General features: G+C 34.3%; 1 protein-coding gene across 1 annotated transcript in view; it reads right to left on the reverse strand.

Moving 5' to 3' along the window:
* Nucleotides 1-18,025, reverse strand: part of LOC127859890 (uncharacterized) — a 231,790-nt gene that overhangs the window by 102,768 nt on the left and 110,997 nt on the right. Inside the window, exon 13 of the mRNA XM_052397474.1 lies at nucleotides 9,071-9,185. Within this exon, the coding sequence (XP_052253434.1) occupies nucleotides 9,071-9,185 (115 nt within the window). The remainder of the gene's footprint in view (nucleotides 1-9,070; nucleotides 9,186-18,025) is intronic.

Below are 18,025 nucleotides of genomic sequence, written 5' to 3' on the forward strand. Positions count from 1 at the left end.
AAAGGATTTGTGTTTATCAAATTAGCCATGTTTTAACTCATATACGGTTATATTATATGTATTCAAATAACAAAATCATATATTTTGTTAATTTTAACACAACTACCCCTGTTGTAAAACGCAAGTTCCCCTTGGGCAGTTATTGAAGTTCCACAGTGGTTGCGCGCTTAAGTTCCTCTCTTGGTAAACACAATTCCCCTGTTGATACACATTGAAGTTTTACAGATGGTACGCACATAGTACCCCTGTTGGTATACACCGTTCCTCAGTTGGCACACATTGCAGTTCCACAGTTGGTACGCACAGACTTTCCCGGTTTGCATATACAATTTTCGTTGATTTCAACCCTATTTCTTATAATGTTTATGTCAAATTCAAACACATTTCCCCGGTTGGAAGGTTTTACAAGTGTGCGTGTGTGTGTGTGCGTGCGTGCGTGTGCGTGTGTGTGTGTGTTTGTGTGTGTGTGTGTGTGTGTGTGTGGTGTGTGGTGTGTGTGTGTGTGTGTGTGTGTGTGTGTGTGTGTGTGTGTGTGTGTGTGTGGTGTGTGTGTGTGTGTGTGTGTGTGTGTGGTGTGTGTGTGTGTGTGTGGTGTGTGTGTGTGTGTGTGTGTGTGTGTGTGTGTGTGTGTGTGTGTGTGTGTGTGTGTGTGTGTGTGTGTGTGTGTGTGTGTGTGTGTGTGTGTGTGTGTGTGTGTGTGTGTGTGTGTGTGTGTGTGTGTGTGTGTGTGGTGTGTTGTGTGTGTGTGTGTGTTTGTGTGTATGTGCGTAATATATGTATCCCGAAAAGAAAACTTTTGGAAAACCCCACTTATCTGATGGTTCAAATAAAGCTGACCCATTTATAATCCTATCAAAATCACACACCGTATCAACCGTTACTATTTATGACGGAACGGCGTTGTTTGTACCGGGGTGATTAGTGGGTTTATATTAACTCGAGCGAATTCCGGGATCAGTCTATTGAGAACTTAAGAACATTTCCCAGCCATATCAGATCCGCCCTCCCCCCCTCCGCGCTTTACTACCAATCAGTCAAGCGCTTTCAACGAGGTTACGCAAAAGACGCATGATAGTGAATTGCATTCTCGACATCCCATTGTTTCAGCAGTCGTTTTATTTCCCTGATCTATTAATAACACATAGTTGGCTATTTTAATCATTCATAATCTTACTCTTCCACGACACGTAGAGTTAAAAACATGACGTTTTTTTATATACGATACGTAAAAAATTATTCCATTTAACACGATATTCATACTATGTGTCAATTTGTAAATATAACAAAAACGCGCCGTTAACTCTTTCTAGGCGCGGATGCGGCAGTTATCAGAATTTGTGTCTCTAACAAATTTGGCTTGCAAAACTTGCTATTAACCTTAGTTGTTCGCAAGCGAACAACTAAAAAAAGACATATTATTTGAAAAATCATACACTATATTTTATCCTAAACATATAATATTATTTACCAAAATTTAAACAATTACAAAATGCACACAAGAGTAAAATAATGAAATTATCGGCATAAGACTTTTTATACCAACCTTATTTACAGGGTTCTTGCTTGGAAATGATAATTATTATCAAACAATCAAGCATCTTTATGTAATATTGTAGAATAATAAATGTGCAAGATTGTATATCAGTGTGGCCTTAAAAGCCTTACGTTAACATTAAGCATTGACCATCCCCACACAAATACTGTGTATCTTTATTGTCGTCCCTCTGTATAATCAGTGCGTCTGATCTTTTTCAGAGGCAACTTTGCACAGATACAAAAAATGCATCCTTTTCAGAGGCTATCATTTCACAGATACAGAGAAAATAATGCAGTAAACCACCGTTATGTCGGCGGGAAGAAACGAGTTTCAGTTTCAATAAATTGGAAGAATCAGCAAATACATGTACATGCAATTGACCGATACAAAACAAAGTTTTAAAAAAAGACGACCACACAAATGAAATACTAACTAAAACCATTTAACATCAATATAATTATAATTAAATTTATATATAAATAACTAATGTGTTAACACCGATAGTGTTATCAAGAAACAACAAAGTAGCCTACTAACACAGTATCTATTTCTTTTTAACATAGCATATTCATAAATAAAGAAACATTTCTTAGTAGTCTAGTGATAGTACCTGACAGCATTGATGTGAGCTAGTTTACAGGGTAAAAAGAGTTGTCAACTTAATTCTTAAATTTCGATAACAAGTATATAACTATGAAGCGATTTCATGGATTAATCAAATATCACTTCTTATATACATATCCGAATATCTTGCTTAATGCATATCAAACAGCAATGCCTTATACAGAAACAGACTTACTGCACACTACAGGTAAACTTGCAAAATTAGAAAACCATTGTAAATTCATCAAAACATGCTTACTTGAAGCAAAAATTCCTTAAGTTCTTACACTTAATTTGACTCCTAGTGTACCTGGGAAAGTATCGAATCGTTTTTTTTTTGGCAAGATGGGATGCGATTTTGAATAACGCGTCGTTCCAAATTATGCGTTTACTTATTGGATGTTATGAAAATCAATTAAAATGTATCAAACACGAAATCATCTCTATAAAGTCTGATTTGGAAAATTCTTTAGAACCGGAAACTTTAAATAACTTGCTCTCTGAGATAGAAGCTCACAAATACTCAATAACAAAATCCAACACAGTGGCAAAACAAAAAAAAACTACTTAACAACCTAAGGATTGTGCATTTCAATAACACTTTAAATACAACAAATTCAAGCAAAAGCAAAAAGCAAAGAAATCGTCGTTTCAAGCGTTTCCATTCACAATCCTATCCCGACAGTCAATCAAACATTGTTTTAAATCTATCAAGTACTGAACTCACAGAGCATGAACAAAAGCAACTCTCGAAAGGGCTTAACTTTTACCCCAAACCTCCTCACTTTGACAGGGTTAAATTGCTTGAAGATGCTAAATCATTCAGCAGGAAACTAAGACTAAGGGCGCATTTTTCTAAACCAGAGCCATTATATGACAACACTTCGGTCCCATTAGATTTACCTATTGAAACATCCGAATCGGAAACACCTAACCGACTAACACGTGTCCCCTCAACAACATATGAAACTGGTTCTGCCATAGAGGGTGAAGAAAAATACCCTATGTTTAAACCCAAAAGCTCATGAGAGCCACCAAAACAATCAGTCACTCTTGAAACTTTTATTCAAAATGTCGAGTCTTACATCGCAAAAAACCAACCAGCTAAAAAAGCAAAAAATAACCTAACAAAACATGAAAATAAAGCAGTTCGCTCAGTGAAAAAAGGACAGCGACATTATCATTAAACCAGCAGACAAAGGATCCGCAGTTGTTGTCATGACTAGAAAACAATATATATCCAAAGCCGAACAATAGCTCAGCAACAGAAGATTTACAAACGCCTTGACATCGATCCAACCGAAGAATTTCAAACAAAATTAATACTCACCTTAAAAATATGCTAGATTATGGACACATTAGTGAAGACAATTTTGATTACTTCCCACCTTAGAACCCTAAAGCTGGTCGATTCTACCTTCTTCCAAAAATTCAGAAACCCAGTAACCCTGGATGCCCCATAGTGTCAGCGAATGGCCACCCCACTGAACATATATCAGAATTAGTTGACTACCACCTTAGACCTCTAATTGAAAAACGTTCTAGACACTACGGACTACCTTATAAAGGTATCATCAAAGAAATTATCAAAACATTTTATTAGTTTCCATGGATGTTGTATCCCTTTATACAAACATCCCACATGAAGACGGAATTAAAGCGTGTAGAGCTACATGGGAAACAATGAGCACACAAGATCCACCAACGGATACCTAAGTGAAATTGCTTACATTAACTTTGAAATGCAACAACTTAAAATTCAATGGCAAAAATAACCTTCAAATCCAAGGCTTTTCTTTGGGAACAAAAATGGCACCATCATACGCGAACATCGTCATGGGATACCTTGAAGGACAATTAAAGTCGGTTAATTTGAAACAACACAGTTGGTTGCGTTTCATCGACGATATTGATATGCAGTGGTGTTATGGTCATGAAAAACTCAATGATTTTCTTTAACAGGCTTATACTTTCCACAACTCTATTAAATTTACCAATGAAGTATCGAATTAACAACAAGTATTTCTTGATACTGTTTCACGTATTGAATGGGAACACCTTGTGACTGACCTTTATTCTAAACCAACTGATAGTCATCAATACCTTTTTCCATCCAGCTGCCACCCACGGCATTGCTGCAGAAATAATCCTTTCAGTTTAGCAATCCGTATTAGACGAATATGAATCCAGAAAAGTGCCTTTGATTTGAGAACACAAGAGCTAGCTCAGTACCTTCGCAGGCGGGAATACGACGATGATATTGTTTCCCAGGCTATAGCTAAAGCGAGCGCACAACAGAGGCACGAATTGCTTACATACAAAACAAAGCTCACATATACAAGAATTTCATTTGTAGTCACCTACCATCCGGTATTGCCAAACATTACTGCAATTACTGACAACCACTGGTCCAAAATCATGACATCGACAAAACTACAAAAAGTATTCCCTGAGAAGCCTGTTATAGCATACCGAAGGCCATAACGTCTCAGGGACATACTTGTGCGTGCTAAAGTAACACCCGAAACTGTGAAAAATGTCCCAGGTGAGTCAGTCCCATGCAACACTGCTCGCTGTCAAACATGCAAGATTATGCAGCCAACACAGACATTCAAGAGTATATCAGGCGCCATTACGTCCATCAAGGGTACCTACAACTGCAAAACAGCAAATGCAATATACCTCATGACGTGTAATGTGTGCAACAAACAATATGTTGGTGAGGCATAAAATGACTTTGAGCAAACGCATAAACTTCCATAGGTCTGATTTGAAAACACGTAAATTTAACAGATCCCCCGTTGCAGCATATTTTAGCGAACCTGATCAAACGTTTGATAATATCGTCCTGTGTTGTATTGAAGCTAATGAAAACTGGTAAGACGATACACGAAAACTTCAAGAAACAAACTGGATACGGCGACCCAATACTCTTCAGCCCAATCGAATAAATACGACACATACAAACAAAAAAACTTTATGCAACAACCTCACTTCCATTTTAACCATTTTAACCATTTTAAAGGTAGATCGATTTAATAAACATTTTAGGCGCCATTTTAAAACACACAATTGTATTTAGTGTAAGTAAATAATCACAAAACGAAACATAAATATGACACAATACTGAATTCAAAACGTTCACTGCAAATTTTAATATTTTATTATTACATCGATATAATGAACATCACGGGCGTCGGTCTATAACACAAATATGCGTTAATAAATAAATACAAACAAAAAATAAAATAAAATAAAACAACACATAACTTAACAAACAAGACTGAATGCAAAAAAGTCAACTATTTCAATGTTTTAATCGTTCAATAGCCATGAATAATTACTTGAAAATGTCATTTTTGTGTAGAGTATAAATATAAAGATACGATATATTAGTGCAAACCAATCCACACAGAGGCAAAGCCCATGTAGGTGAAATATATTCCTTTCACTGAGCATTTAAATGTTAATATCAGGTTGTTTAAATGTGAGCTGTTGCTAGAGGCAACAAAAAAGTAAGAAAAGCTGATGCTTTCGCTTTGTCGATATATTGATTAATTGAAGCATGAAATCAAGAAATAAGGCCAAAATGAACTCCCCTAAAATCATTGGGCCGGAATAATGAAATTCACCTCACATTATAGCGGAATGATGATAAAATATGTGCATGCGCATTATAAACTGCACAGACGTTTTCATAAATTTGGGTCATTGGTGTCCTACATCCCACGCGGAAACAAATTATCATTCAAATATCAATATCCCTATCGAAAATCACTGACTCGGATGACCTGACATTATACGCACGTATAAAAAGAGCGCATATGTTGTGCCACCATATACTGATCGTTAGCCCATGAGGTCTTACGTGAAAACGTAAAGCTTCATAAGTAAATGTTTTATTGTTAATGAAAGGGCAATATTTCCTCACAATGCATTGGCGAAGACAAATGAGGATGTGCGCATGCACAAGCTATACCGATGCTGATATAATGTTTCATCCAATTTGGATCACTGGTCCTGTGTTAGAGATCTTGTGAGGAAACGAATAATTATGCAAGGGTCATTAACGCCCTGAATACGAGTTGGAGAACAACGAAATGGCTATATGCAAATGATCAACATGAAGTGATACTGAACATAAATTTAAATGAAATTCGGATCATTCGTTCCTTAATGTGACACATAAACGTACTATAATTTAGAAAGTTATTTTTTGGGAGCGGAACAACCTTTACCTACGCGCATGTTTTCCAAATAATGATACTACATATAAAGTTTCATGAAATCCGGATAAATAGCATCCAAGATCAAATGCGGATATGAATTATTGTTATATATTATACGTGGCAATAATTCACTGAAACAAGTATGCATAGTAACGACATAATATATGTCAACCCTAAATGGAAAGGGCATATACAGTTTTGTCAATATTGGTAAGTTTGTTACAAAATTGCTTGGTTTTAATCAAGGGTAACGAACACTTATTTTCTTGGAAGTTCGTTAAAGATCCACGCAAACTCAATTCCATCTTAATTAAAGTTCCGACTAAAGAAAAAGGCAGCGACTATTTGCCCCCCCCCCCCCTTCCCTACCCCCACCCACACACACTTACAGAGCATAATAAAACGCAATTCTTATATTCTCTAATCTTTACCTGAATAATTACCATTTGCTTATCAAATTGTAGGATAGAAGCTTAATTGTAGCTTAATTGCCGAAATAAATATTGCTTAATATTTTGATATAAGACTAATTAAAAAAAATAGAGCGATTTCTTATTAATAAGGAATTTTTTTAAGATAACACGTGGATTGTTTTGTATGCGGTATACAATAAAAGCCGTATTTATTCTCGTCGTATGATGTCACATAATCGTGCAGCTCAACAGACACCCACGGCTTCTTCTCTGTGGTGATTTTATACGCGTGCACATGGCGGTTTTGTCTTTGGCGACAATGTGCATTGCATAAACAATTCGTCAATATTATGCGGCAAAGGTGAGCATTGAGTCATTTGGTATGTTGACTAAACAGGTCTTAAATAAATTATCTATCATACGCTTAAAAACACATGATATAACAACTCCAATGACGATGATGATGATGGTGTAGGTCTTTGGACCTATAACGGAATACCATGTACTGTCTCCAACATTCATTCTCTTATTACCATCATACTTACATTATATTTTATATTATCAATATGAATGATTCCTGTTATATTTACAATAAGTAATTTACGCTAATCGCATTCTCCGAATTCCATTTCCTATATCGATTCTATATATAAAGCTTTTACGAATTCGGATCAGGTCAGGTTTTTAGGTTAGCGAAGTAATTTGTGTAATTGCTTCTCACCTAGACGACCTGGGTTCATGCCATGTTCCCAAAAGCATGTTAGTTACGTCGGTGGTCAGTATACCGGACAGATGGGATTTCCTCCAGAGTACTTTAGCCCCCACCCACCCACACGTTCACACAAACACACAAACACACACAGCACAAAGCCATACCAAATTGAATTATCTTTTAGTAACATAAAAATAGCTGGGAATTGCAGCTATAATTCAAAATCTGTCCCAACTTTCGAAAGTCTAGTAAATGAGTCACGTAGAAATGCTAGGACACACTCAGAGGTCAACACATAATGCTACCTTAAGCGCGGAAGGACCTCAATGCACACACAATCGCATCAGGTCTGAGACTTAACACGGAATCGAAATAACGGACGGTGAGACGGACAGAAATATAGGGAGAAATGTAGGACCCGACATATTATAGAAGAAGTTCATTAACTGTAGAATTTGAGCGGACTGATAAAGCGGCGACTATCGAGGAGCATAATAAACAAACTTTGAGCGTGTGAAAAAAAACACTGTTTCTTATATCTTGTAAGTCAAGGCTATTTATAAATCACGTGGACATTGAAACAGTTAAACAGTCATGTTCTTTTAAAGCTATATACGGGAAAATAATACTTTTATTTTCTTAATAAATTAGAATTCTAAGTAACAGATTTGTATACACATTACACAATTATAATAAACACGATCTCGGAAAATTAATGTTAACCATCATTTCCCAACGCAAGTGTTAAATTAAAAATCTCTTCATGTATTACTTTAAACTGTCTAGCATACTTCATGTAAACGTAAAACATGACATAGTACTAAAAAGGGACTGTCAACCGCGATTGACGAAAAAAGAAACGTTCTAAAATACCGTATTTTTTTCCATTATTGAGTTATACTGATTAAAATATCACGACTGTTATGTATTACATTACTTGAAAAAAAAAGTTTTCATATGTTCAGTATATTCGGTAATAAATTGTACTGGGTATGTTTACCAGGTAACTACCAGTTAACTATAAATAACGCAAGAAGATTGATCATCATCGTCACGTGCTAAACCCAGGAATGCAAATTGTGCATGCGTAGTGAATTGTATATATTTTATATATAAAATGATCAATCTACTTGTGTTATTTATAGTGTGTATATCGTTATGCCACCTATTTGCGCGATGTACTTTCGATTTTACATCGCGAAATTTTATTACCGAATATACTGAAAATATGAACTTTTTTCAAGTAATGTAATATACCAGTCGTGATATTTTAATCAATATAAACTAATAATTGTAAAAAATACGGTATTTTTAAACTCTACTTTTTTCGTCAATCGCGGTTGACAGTCCCTTTAATTTCGGTGTATGCCCGTTCTTCACCTGATAGCATGTATAGCCAATGTATACCTCATAAATTAAGCATTATCATGATCGAATTAACGTTAATGATCTTCAAATATGAACGTTAAAGTGAGTTCGCACAGTCTTCGCAGCGAAAAATAACTTACATGTTCATATTTCTTATTCTAAATCTCCTAACTTAAACGAATGCTATGCTTTCCATGGCTATCCTTACCTCGGTTCACTGACTTAACATTTCTCCGGAGGTATGAATAAGAAACCCCACACACTGTTATGATGAGTTGACCATATTCGGTCACGGCCTTTACTGTACCAACTTTACCGAGTGTCTGTAAATAAAAAGCTGTATTGATATTAAAAGCATAGAGGTGCGCCATAAACAAGTGTTGAAATACAACGTTAAACATAAAAATAAATTATATGTATTGTACTTTTACAAATGAGGTTACAATATTAACGTGCATATATTTTTTCAGTGTTTTGCTTCTACTTGAACAATACAAACATATTGCTCGTCGATTTGCTTACAAGCGAAGCGTACGTACATTCAAAATACGCAAATGCAATTTCATATAATTATTCACAATCCTTATTATCAAAAGCAGTGTCATCTAATATTTTATAAATAAATTAACTGTTAAAGCGAGTGTCATCACACTATAATGATTGACTGACAATGTCAAGACAAGAGCTAATAAATGTCAGCGATATTTTGTTAACAAGTTCAATAATGTTTCCCATCAATCATTAACTTCAATTCAATGTTCACAAAATATTGAAATCTTGAACAGTTTTTAACCCAACTGCTTTAACCCCTGCTTGACAAATTAGAACTTAGTCTAAATATGATGAAAATAAAATTTTCTTTTTAAGTTTCTTTACGATCGCGTCCTAAATGTGGCATCTTGAGTGGTAATAATGTATCTATCAGATTTGAATTGTCGATCTAGATTTTGGACACCCGACCAATATTCTAACTTTCCCTATATATTGTAAAGATAAACATTATAACACATTTCCTCAAGAATTCGCTTAGTTGGGGAATTTAGAGTGGCAACGAGCTCAATATTGACGCACGACATGCGACTCCGGACATAAACTGATCACGAACACGATATTAAATTTGACACACGTCACTGTTAAACCAACCACAGATTTACATCTAGTCATTATCATGAAAGAGTCAAGTTTCGAGTAACATCTCTTTAGATAACATACGATTTTTGACGAAAACAATACAATAACCAACGAATCACAACGCTATATTACGGATTCCATATTGGAGATACCCTGCAGCATTATACGATAATGTAACGCAAATTCATGACAGCCTGATGATGAAAATAACACAGTACGAAAATGATAGCGCAATTACGATTACAAAGCCACGATACTACTACTGTGCGATAATATATAATTTCCCATTAGCACCGTCGTACATACACATTATCGTTATCTTATTCTTGTATTGTCGCTTTATCGTCTTCGTACTGTCTCGTTATCGTCACCACAAACCGCTTTATCGTAATTTAACTGTAGCGGTATCGTCATCGCACTGTCGCCTCCGTTGTGTATCAAACATTATTATCAACTTAGGTAACATTCCCTAATTCCTTTATCAAGCTTAACATATTTTACATTAGGTTTTTTAGAAAAATAATGCATGCCATTCTTAAGAAAATCTTAACAAAACTAAATGTTATTTAAATAATAAACTTATTTAAAAATACGGAATAAGCAAATAGTTCCATATTTCATATTCAAACTCTATAAGAAACTGTTGCTTTGTACTTTTTAGACTATTTGCAACGCAAATAGGCTTTTGTTATACCACATTTCAAAATCACATGGGGAAATTGGTTTGCCTTTTTGATGCCTTGCCTGATTTGGGGCAGACGAAATAGATATTTACTATAGTATTTGGTAATTCTTAAAATTATTCATTTAGAAACTTTTTTCTAACATTTTCTTCCAAAATATTGCTTACACCGTTTTCAGTGAATTTTTCTTAGACCGTTGTACGGGAAAAAACGTTCTTAAAAAATAAACAAATTTCGTTCGTAAAACAATTCTGTTCTTGTTGATAGTGACCTCACAACTACTTTCAATTTCCATGGTTTGCTTCTGGAAGAGGTCAAATCTTTACATAACTTAATTCATTAGGCCCTGGTTTATGGATATGTAAATTTTCATTGGTTAATTATAAATAGAAATTTACATATGCTCAACAGGAAGTCGGGCAAAAAAACTTTCATTCTTTGAAAATATGCAAGAAAAAATGCAGTACGATGAATGTTTTCTGATTATTCTGACATGGATTCTGACCTGCCTTTCTATGGATTTGATGAAGTAGAGTTTTAATGTAATAGAGATGTGTTAATTGAAATTAAAATGATTTACTTTAAGCCAGAAATTGACCGATTTAAATCAATTTGATGTAGAGAATGGGTGGACATAGGAGTCCCCCATTAACAGGTCGTACAAAGTTGAACGTTAAAATGGAGAGGCAGGAGCCATTAAGCTTCTTGAAACTGTTAATTGATGGTGCCTTGATTTAATTACCTTGTGCTATTTAACTATGCTTATGTTAAATGGCCCATTAAAACAACACTGAATGAGAAAATGGGAAGAGGTAACATTTGCTGGTAATTGGAATGCTGACAATGGCAATAAACATATAGGGCTGTTAAACAGGTCAGATTTTTGAATCTCTGCTAAAAGTTAGATTTAAAATGATTAATTTTTCTTGGAAACTAAAAATTGTAATAAAATTTAAATTGATTCAATATTAAATTGCTTTAAAATGTACTGAAACTAAAGGTTTCATTTAGTCAACTGTCCGATTCCTTAACATTGACTTCAGCAGCAACTTCCCTGTATCTTGCAAATAGGCTTTCAACGCCATCGGCGCTCTCGTTTCATTAATGTACTATGATCAATATTCAGGTTTCTTCTCCGCGCTTGAAAATTATTTCGTGTTGAAACCGAACTGTATTTCTACTCTGACTATAAACTTCAACCGAATTTCAACCCTATAACATTAATTTTCATGTATTAAAGAAACCCCAAAAAATGTTGTCTAGTACATTTCTTCTTTTTTCATACAGTACTCATGTTCCCTTTTTTTGGATTGATAATAAAACTGAGCCGGTGCATTTTTTCGATACTCAACCGAATAAGGAACTGCCGTTTTATTAATCAAAAGAGAAATGAAATGAACCAAAGTGTACCACATACCTATGTAAATTATTTTATAGGTAACATATAAAGTTCATCGATTTGTGATACATTTCTCAAAGTGTTATGTACTTATAGGATATTTCCTTTTTGACAGTTGCATAAGAAAAAAAGTAACTTAAAAGTTTACTACATATCAATGAAATCATTGCATATAAAGGAAGTATATTACACATATGTTTATTATACATTTCGGCGTAGTTTCATTTAGTGACAGTTCTGTTCATTTAAAGCGGCTAAATAAGAAAAAAGGAACCAGTTAATTATTCCTAATTCAAGCGATTAAGGAACTGGCATGTTCTGTAACTAACAAACAAATAGAAACAAATGTAGCACACAACATCGCGGATTATTGCATATAAGGTAGGATATTAAACCTATGTTTGTGACACGTTTCTTATTTTCTAGTTGTTTTTATGATAAGTCATTATCTTATGCCTTAGGCCTTATTAAAAACGTAAAAGGAACTGGCATTGTCTTACTTAATAAATGATATAAAATGACTCAATGTACATCATATAAATGAGAACAATTGTATATGTAGGTAGGATATTGTAAATATCAATTTTAGCACATTTGTAAATATACTTTTTGCTTAATAGCACAACAAATAATGTTTCGCGGCTGAAAGGGAAAAAGAACCAGTTCCTTATTCATTTTTCAAAACGAAAAAAATGATTGAAATCATCTGATTAAACCAAAACACACATTTACTTGAAAATACCATGTATTTCACATAACTATAAACAAAAATTGTACATGCAGTTGTGATATTATTTTTTAATTTATTAATGTGCCTGTGTAGTTTATTTATAAATAAGCCAGTTTGATTTCGTGGCTAAATACAAACATAATAACCAATTGTGTTTTATAAACCGAATATGAAACTGGCATGCTCTAACTTAAGTGAAAAATTCGCATGTGCCAAACTGTACAAAATGACAGTACAAATCATTCTTCGTATATTTATGGTTTTACAAAGCATTATAAGACTTATAAGCAGAATAATGCGTAATATTTCGTTTTACAAATTTCGTTTCTTACTTAGATACGTATAAAAAGTTTCATATTCCCTATTAAGCCGAATAAGGACCTGGCAAGTTATTAAGTTAAATTTAACTCGATATAAACCATATTTTGCTATTTGTCTTCAAACAATCTATTTTATGTAAGTTTACTATCAAATTAACAATTCTAAAATGCCTTCTTAATTAGCTGTGAATTACAAAACTGTTACATAATGATATAGCAATAAAATCATTGTTTATGTTAATCAAGCAAATTATTTTTACTAAACTTTTACATTAAGCTGTGTTTGTTAATAATCCAGTTCCTTTTTTGTGGATGAACAAGCATGAGGGAACCCGTTTCTTATTCCTCATTTAAACCGAATAAGGAACTGGCATTTTCTAATAAAAAATATATACACGAACGAACGAACAATATACAAATACAATCGATGTGCATGTAGTTATGATTTTAAACATATACATGTTTTGCATTCAAAAACTTTTACTACATATTTTCCTGGCTTTTATTGCTTTGCTTATGTAACCAACCAGAAAACCGTCTATTTTAGTACGCAACTATTGATATTTACTTCATGATCTAAACTGTGACGTTCCAAATTTGGACGCTTATATTTGTCACTAAACAAGACTAAAACATTGTTACAGCCTGTTTTGCAAAAAAAACTGCAATACTTGTATTGCAATTTATTTTAATGGCATTAACCGATATTTTATTGATAGTCCATTCTGACTTCCCCCGCCAATTTACTGATCCAACTCTTTCCCTGAAAGTCTGCGGGATGGCATTTACTGGTAATGCGTAATTGTACTCGGCAAAAATGAGTGTCTATGTTTCGTGAAAACATGAAGATCGCAGTCCGAATTTTCCTACACTGAACAGTGTTACATCCTATACTACAAAGACGCTGTGATGTTTCCAATGTTACGAGGGATTGTGCTCAAATCAGCCAATGGAATAAATGGAGTGTATTCACTTGGGTCTCCTGGCGTAATGTAAAGGCCATTTAATTGTTATTCTCTGGTTCTCAAATCGCGTCCTTACGGCGGTCCTTTCGCGTTCAAAGATAACCTTCACCGAGTGCATACACAGTTCTCTAGCCAAGTAGTCGATGTGCGGTCGCAGTACAGACGCCATCTACATATATACAGCGTGCGAACAAAATCATTAAAGCGCAGCAATCATGCGCTCACGGTGGAGACCTACTAGCGTTGCCAAAATGTTACCAGAGCACTTCCTCCACAACAACGACTTAAAACATGCTCAAAACGATCGCCGCAACATAGCGTTCTAAGCGATTACATGGCGCCTCACAGTGTTCCTATGGCGCTGCTGGCGACTGTACAGCGCGCATCTCCGTGTTCAACATATTTTTACGCCGTTTTGAGCTTCGCGCAAACAACGTACCGGTGAGAGTGGGTGTTTATGAAAGAAAGGCGATTTAGGTCGCTGTGCGATTTCCACACATCCCGCAAAGCCCTGTGTTTTCTTCAAATAATGCATTCGTTTCAGAAACGCAATAAATGCAAAGAATTGCAACGATTGTATATGTTTCTTAAGTTTTCGTGACAATGGGGCCGTTTCATTAAAGTGCGTTCACACGATTTCTTACGTTAGTATACTTAGGAACGTCGTAAGAAAATCCGAGCGTTACATTTAAAATCTTACGCAACCACCTGCTACGAATGCGTAAGTTCTAATGTAAAAGTAACGAATGGTCAAGGGCTGTCGTAGCGTTCGCAAATATGGCTTTCTAAGCGAGTGAACGTCTTCACAAATTTTACAAAATATAAAAAAACGATTTAAAGTGCTTTCGTTTTTAAAATAAGCATGACTTAATTTCTCGTTTAAATGAAAAAGTCGTAAATTTATGAGCAGTTGTTTCCCTTGTTTGTGAACTCGCCATGATATAAACATTTAAAATGTCAACAAAGTTGAATGTAATGTTTCTTTTAAATTACCTCTGCCCATGCTTTGTAGTACCATATAAGCACGTTCTAAATACAGAAGAGAGGATTATTACAGAAGCTAATCTTATATAAAAAGGTTAGTTAGATCTATGTCAAACTGGAATGTATGGAGCAAACTGGAATACATGTATGATTGATACAGAAGACACGGATATATTTATTGTGGCAACAACATACGACTTTACAGTGTAACACAATCAAAGTTTCCTTCTAGGATCGAATTACCTGGAAGGTTATCTTTGATTACGTTCAATGCGTCAGTGAATTATTAGAAATGGAATGTTCAAAACAGGAGTTAACCTTTCCTTTGTAAACAATGTAGTGTTTTTTGTTATAATTTCATTTACAGATGTGTACGTATAGTATGGTTTGATAAGTATGTAATGCATCAAAAAAGAAAAGCTCTATGTAGCTTTTATTCAGTGGTGGAAGTTCAAGATCTAGATTATTATATACCATATGTTTACCATAACTATAAGGCTTTCAAAGCATAAAGTTTCAAATTAAAAACAAGTTATTAGCTAGTTGATATGTAAGCGGAAACAAAATATGTTTATTTTCATTGCTCCGCGCAAATGGTTTTAATTCAGATCACCTTTTTTCGCTAATTGCAATGATTTTCAGTGATTTTTTTGCTCAAATTTACAGCCGATTTTCGGCTGCTTCCCAATCGCACGAAAAAACACGTTTTTTCCCAAAAATCTGACCAAAATTTCCCAAAAAAAGCCCAACTTCCAAAAAAAAAAAAAAATTTTTTTTTTACAAAGAAGTCTTTTATAACTTAATTGTGATTTCATAAATCTAGGTCTGAACTTTATTTTTTAAACACCTTACAAAATATATAACTTGAATTTAGTCATTTTTGTCCATAAATTATTCCAAAACTTGCCACTTTTATTGATTAAAAAAAATCCCAATTTGACCAGACTCCTTTTCTTGAAAACTCCCTGAACATGCACTTAAAAACAATATCACTTCTGTTGCTTATAATCCTATTGCTAAATTTTTCCCAATTTCATGGTTTATCGCGCTATTTTTCCCAATTTCACGGTTTATCGCGCTAATTTTCCCAATTCAAAAGGCACAGGCTGTAACAAATTAAAGCAAAAAAAAAATCACTGATTTTATAATATGTAAATATATGTTTGTTCTTACTTAAAACGGACTTATAGATAACCTGCATAGATTGCTATACCTACAACATGACTGATTTATTTTTTGGAAATTTCAGTTGTTCAAAATATTCTAATATATTATTATGTTCAGCAAACATAAACAAATACAATTTAATTCATAAAGCAGTTCTTCATACCTGGTTAAATTTACATATGAACAAACCTAAAGGTTGCACTTAATCATTTTTAGATTTTCCTAGCTTAAGGAACTACAATTATACTTGAATCATAGTGTACATAATAATGAATAAATTCACAATTTAGTCTTGCATGTTTGCTTATATTTAATATGTTCTATACTTCTGTTTGCATACAATTGAACTTTAAATATCAAATTTAATATTTTAAAACTTACGGTATGCAAATTTATTTTTTTATTTTTGTTTTTTTATTGTAAATTTGTGATTTCTAGCCAGTGTCCACATTATGTGGTAATATCTAAAAGTGTTTAATTTTTATAACTTGCATTATTTACATTATCTTATAAATGGTTTTTCTTCTTGCAAGGCACACATAAAATACTAAATGTTGCAGGAAGAAATCCTCTTACCATTGATAATATAATGTAAATAATGCAAGTTATAAAAATTGCGTAAGATTTTTTTTTAAACGCTCGGATTTTCACACGACGTTCGTAAGTATACTTACGTAAGAAAACGTGCGTATGAACTTTAATGAAACGGCCCTAGGATGCGTTCGTACGGAGTCAAACAATTTTATGCATAACTTTCGTTATCTAACATGTCTGCCGATGATACGACAGCTAATGGTTAAATGCGTAATTAACAGGAAGAGTTCAGCTTATTCAACATGAGGTGTAATTTATAAATGGCATTTAGGCATGGTGAATTAATAAATCGCTGACCACGTTTTATACATGTATTCCATTTGATAATTTACCAAAAGGGGTGTATTACGTTTCAGTAGGAGAAATATTTTATAAAGCTTCTTACTATTATTATTTTTATAATCGGTTGTTGCTCTTTGTATCGACTACGATCACCACAATGTTGAAGTACGATACGATACAATAAGTCACGCCAATTTACGATGCAATCCAAAATTGTTGAATTCGTACGATAATTATCTCCTCGCTTTTCGGAGAAAAAGTGGGGATGATGTGGTTATCTCCGCCTTCCGTGAGTCCTTCCGTCCGTCCTGGCCACTATCTCCTCCTACACTATTAGCACTAGAACCTTGAAACTAACACACCTGTTAGCTATGAGCATATGTGCAACCCTGCACTATTTGGAATTTTGATCTGACCCCTGGGTCAAAAGTTATTGGGGTTGGGATGGGGCCTGGTCAGAGATTTTCAATCATTTGTTTAGGTTATTTTACATTAACTTATTCATTTCTACACCGATTTACTTCAATTTGATATTGAACATCTCTTATGACAATACGGTCAATCTCAACTATGAATGGCCCCATTACCAACCCTGGGGCGCCCCTAGCCCTGGGGCGCCCCTGGGTCAAACATGCGGCGTGGGGATACGCGTCGGCCCCAGCCGCGCCATTTCTAGTTGAGATTGACATTTGATCAAAGTTTATCTTGTAAAACCTTTGTCGATTGTTAAAAAATGTTCAAAGATTAAGAAAACAGTTTTAGTATTTGCATTTGTCGTAATATTGAAACGTTAATTATACATAATTGTCAATGTAAAGTTACGTTTTACGTTGTAAAATACCATTTATATACAGTCGCTGCTCGTTGTTCCTTATTAAGCATCGACAAACGAACTGGATGATTAATAC

This window comes from Dreissena polymorpha, chromosome 15, assembly GCF_020536995.1.
Source record: "Dreissena polymorpha isolate Duluth1 chromosome 15, UMN_Dpol_1.0, whole genome shotgun sequence".
Taxonomy (NCBI): domain Eukaryota; kingdom Metazoa; phylum Mollusca; class Bivalvia; order Myida; family Dreissenidae; genus Dreissena; species Dreissena polymorpha.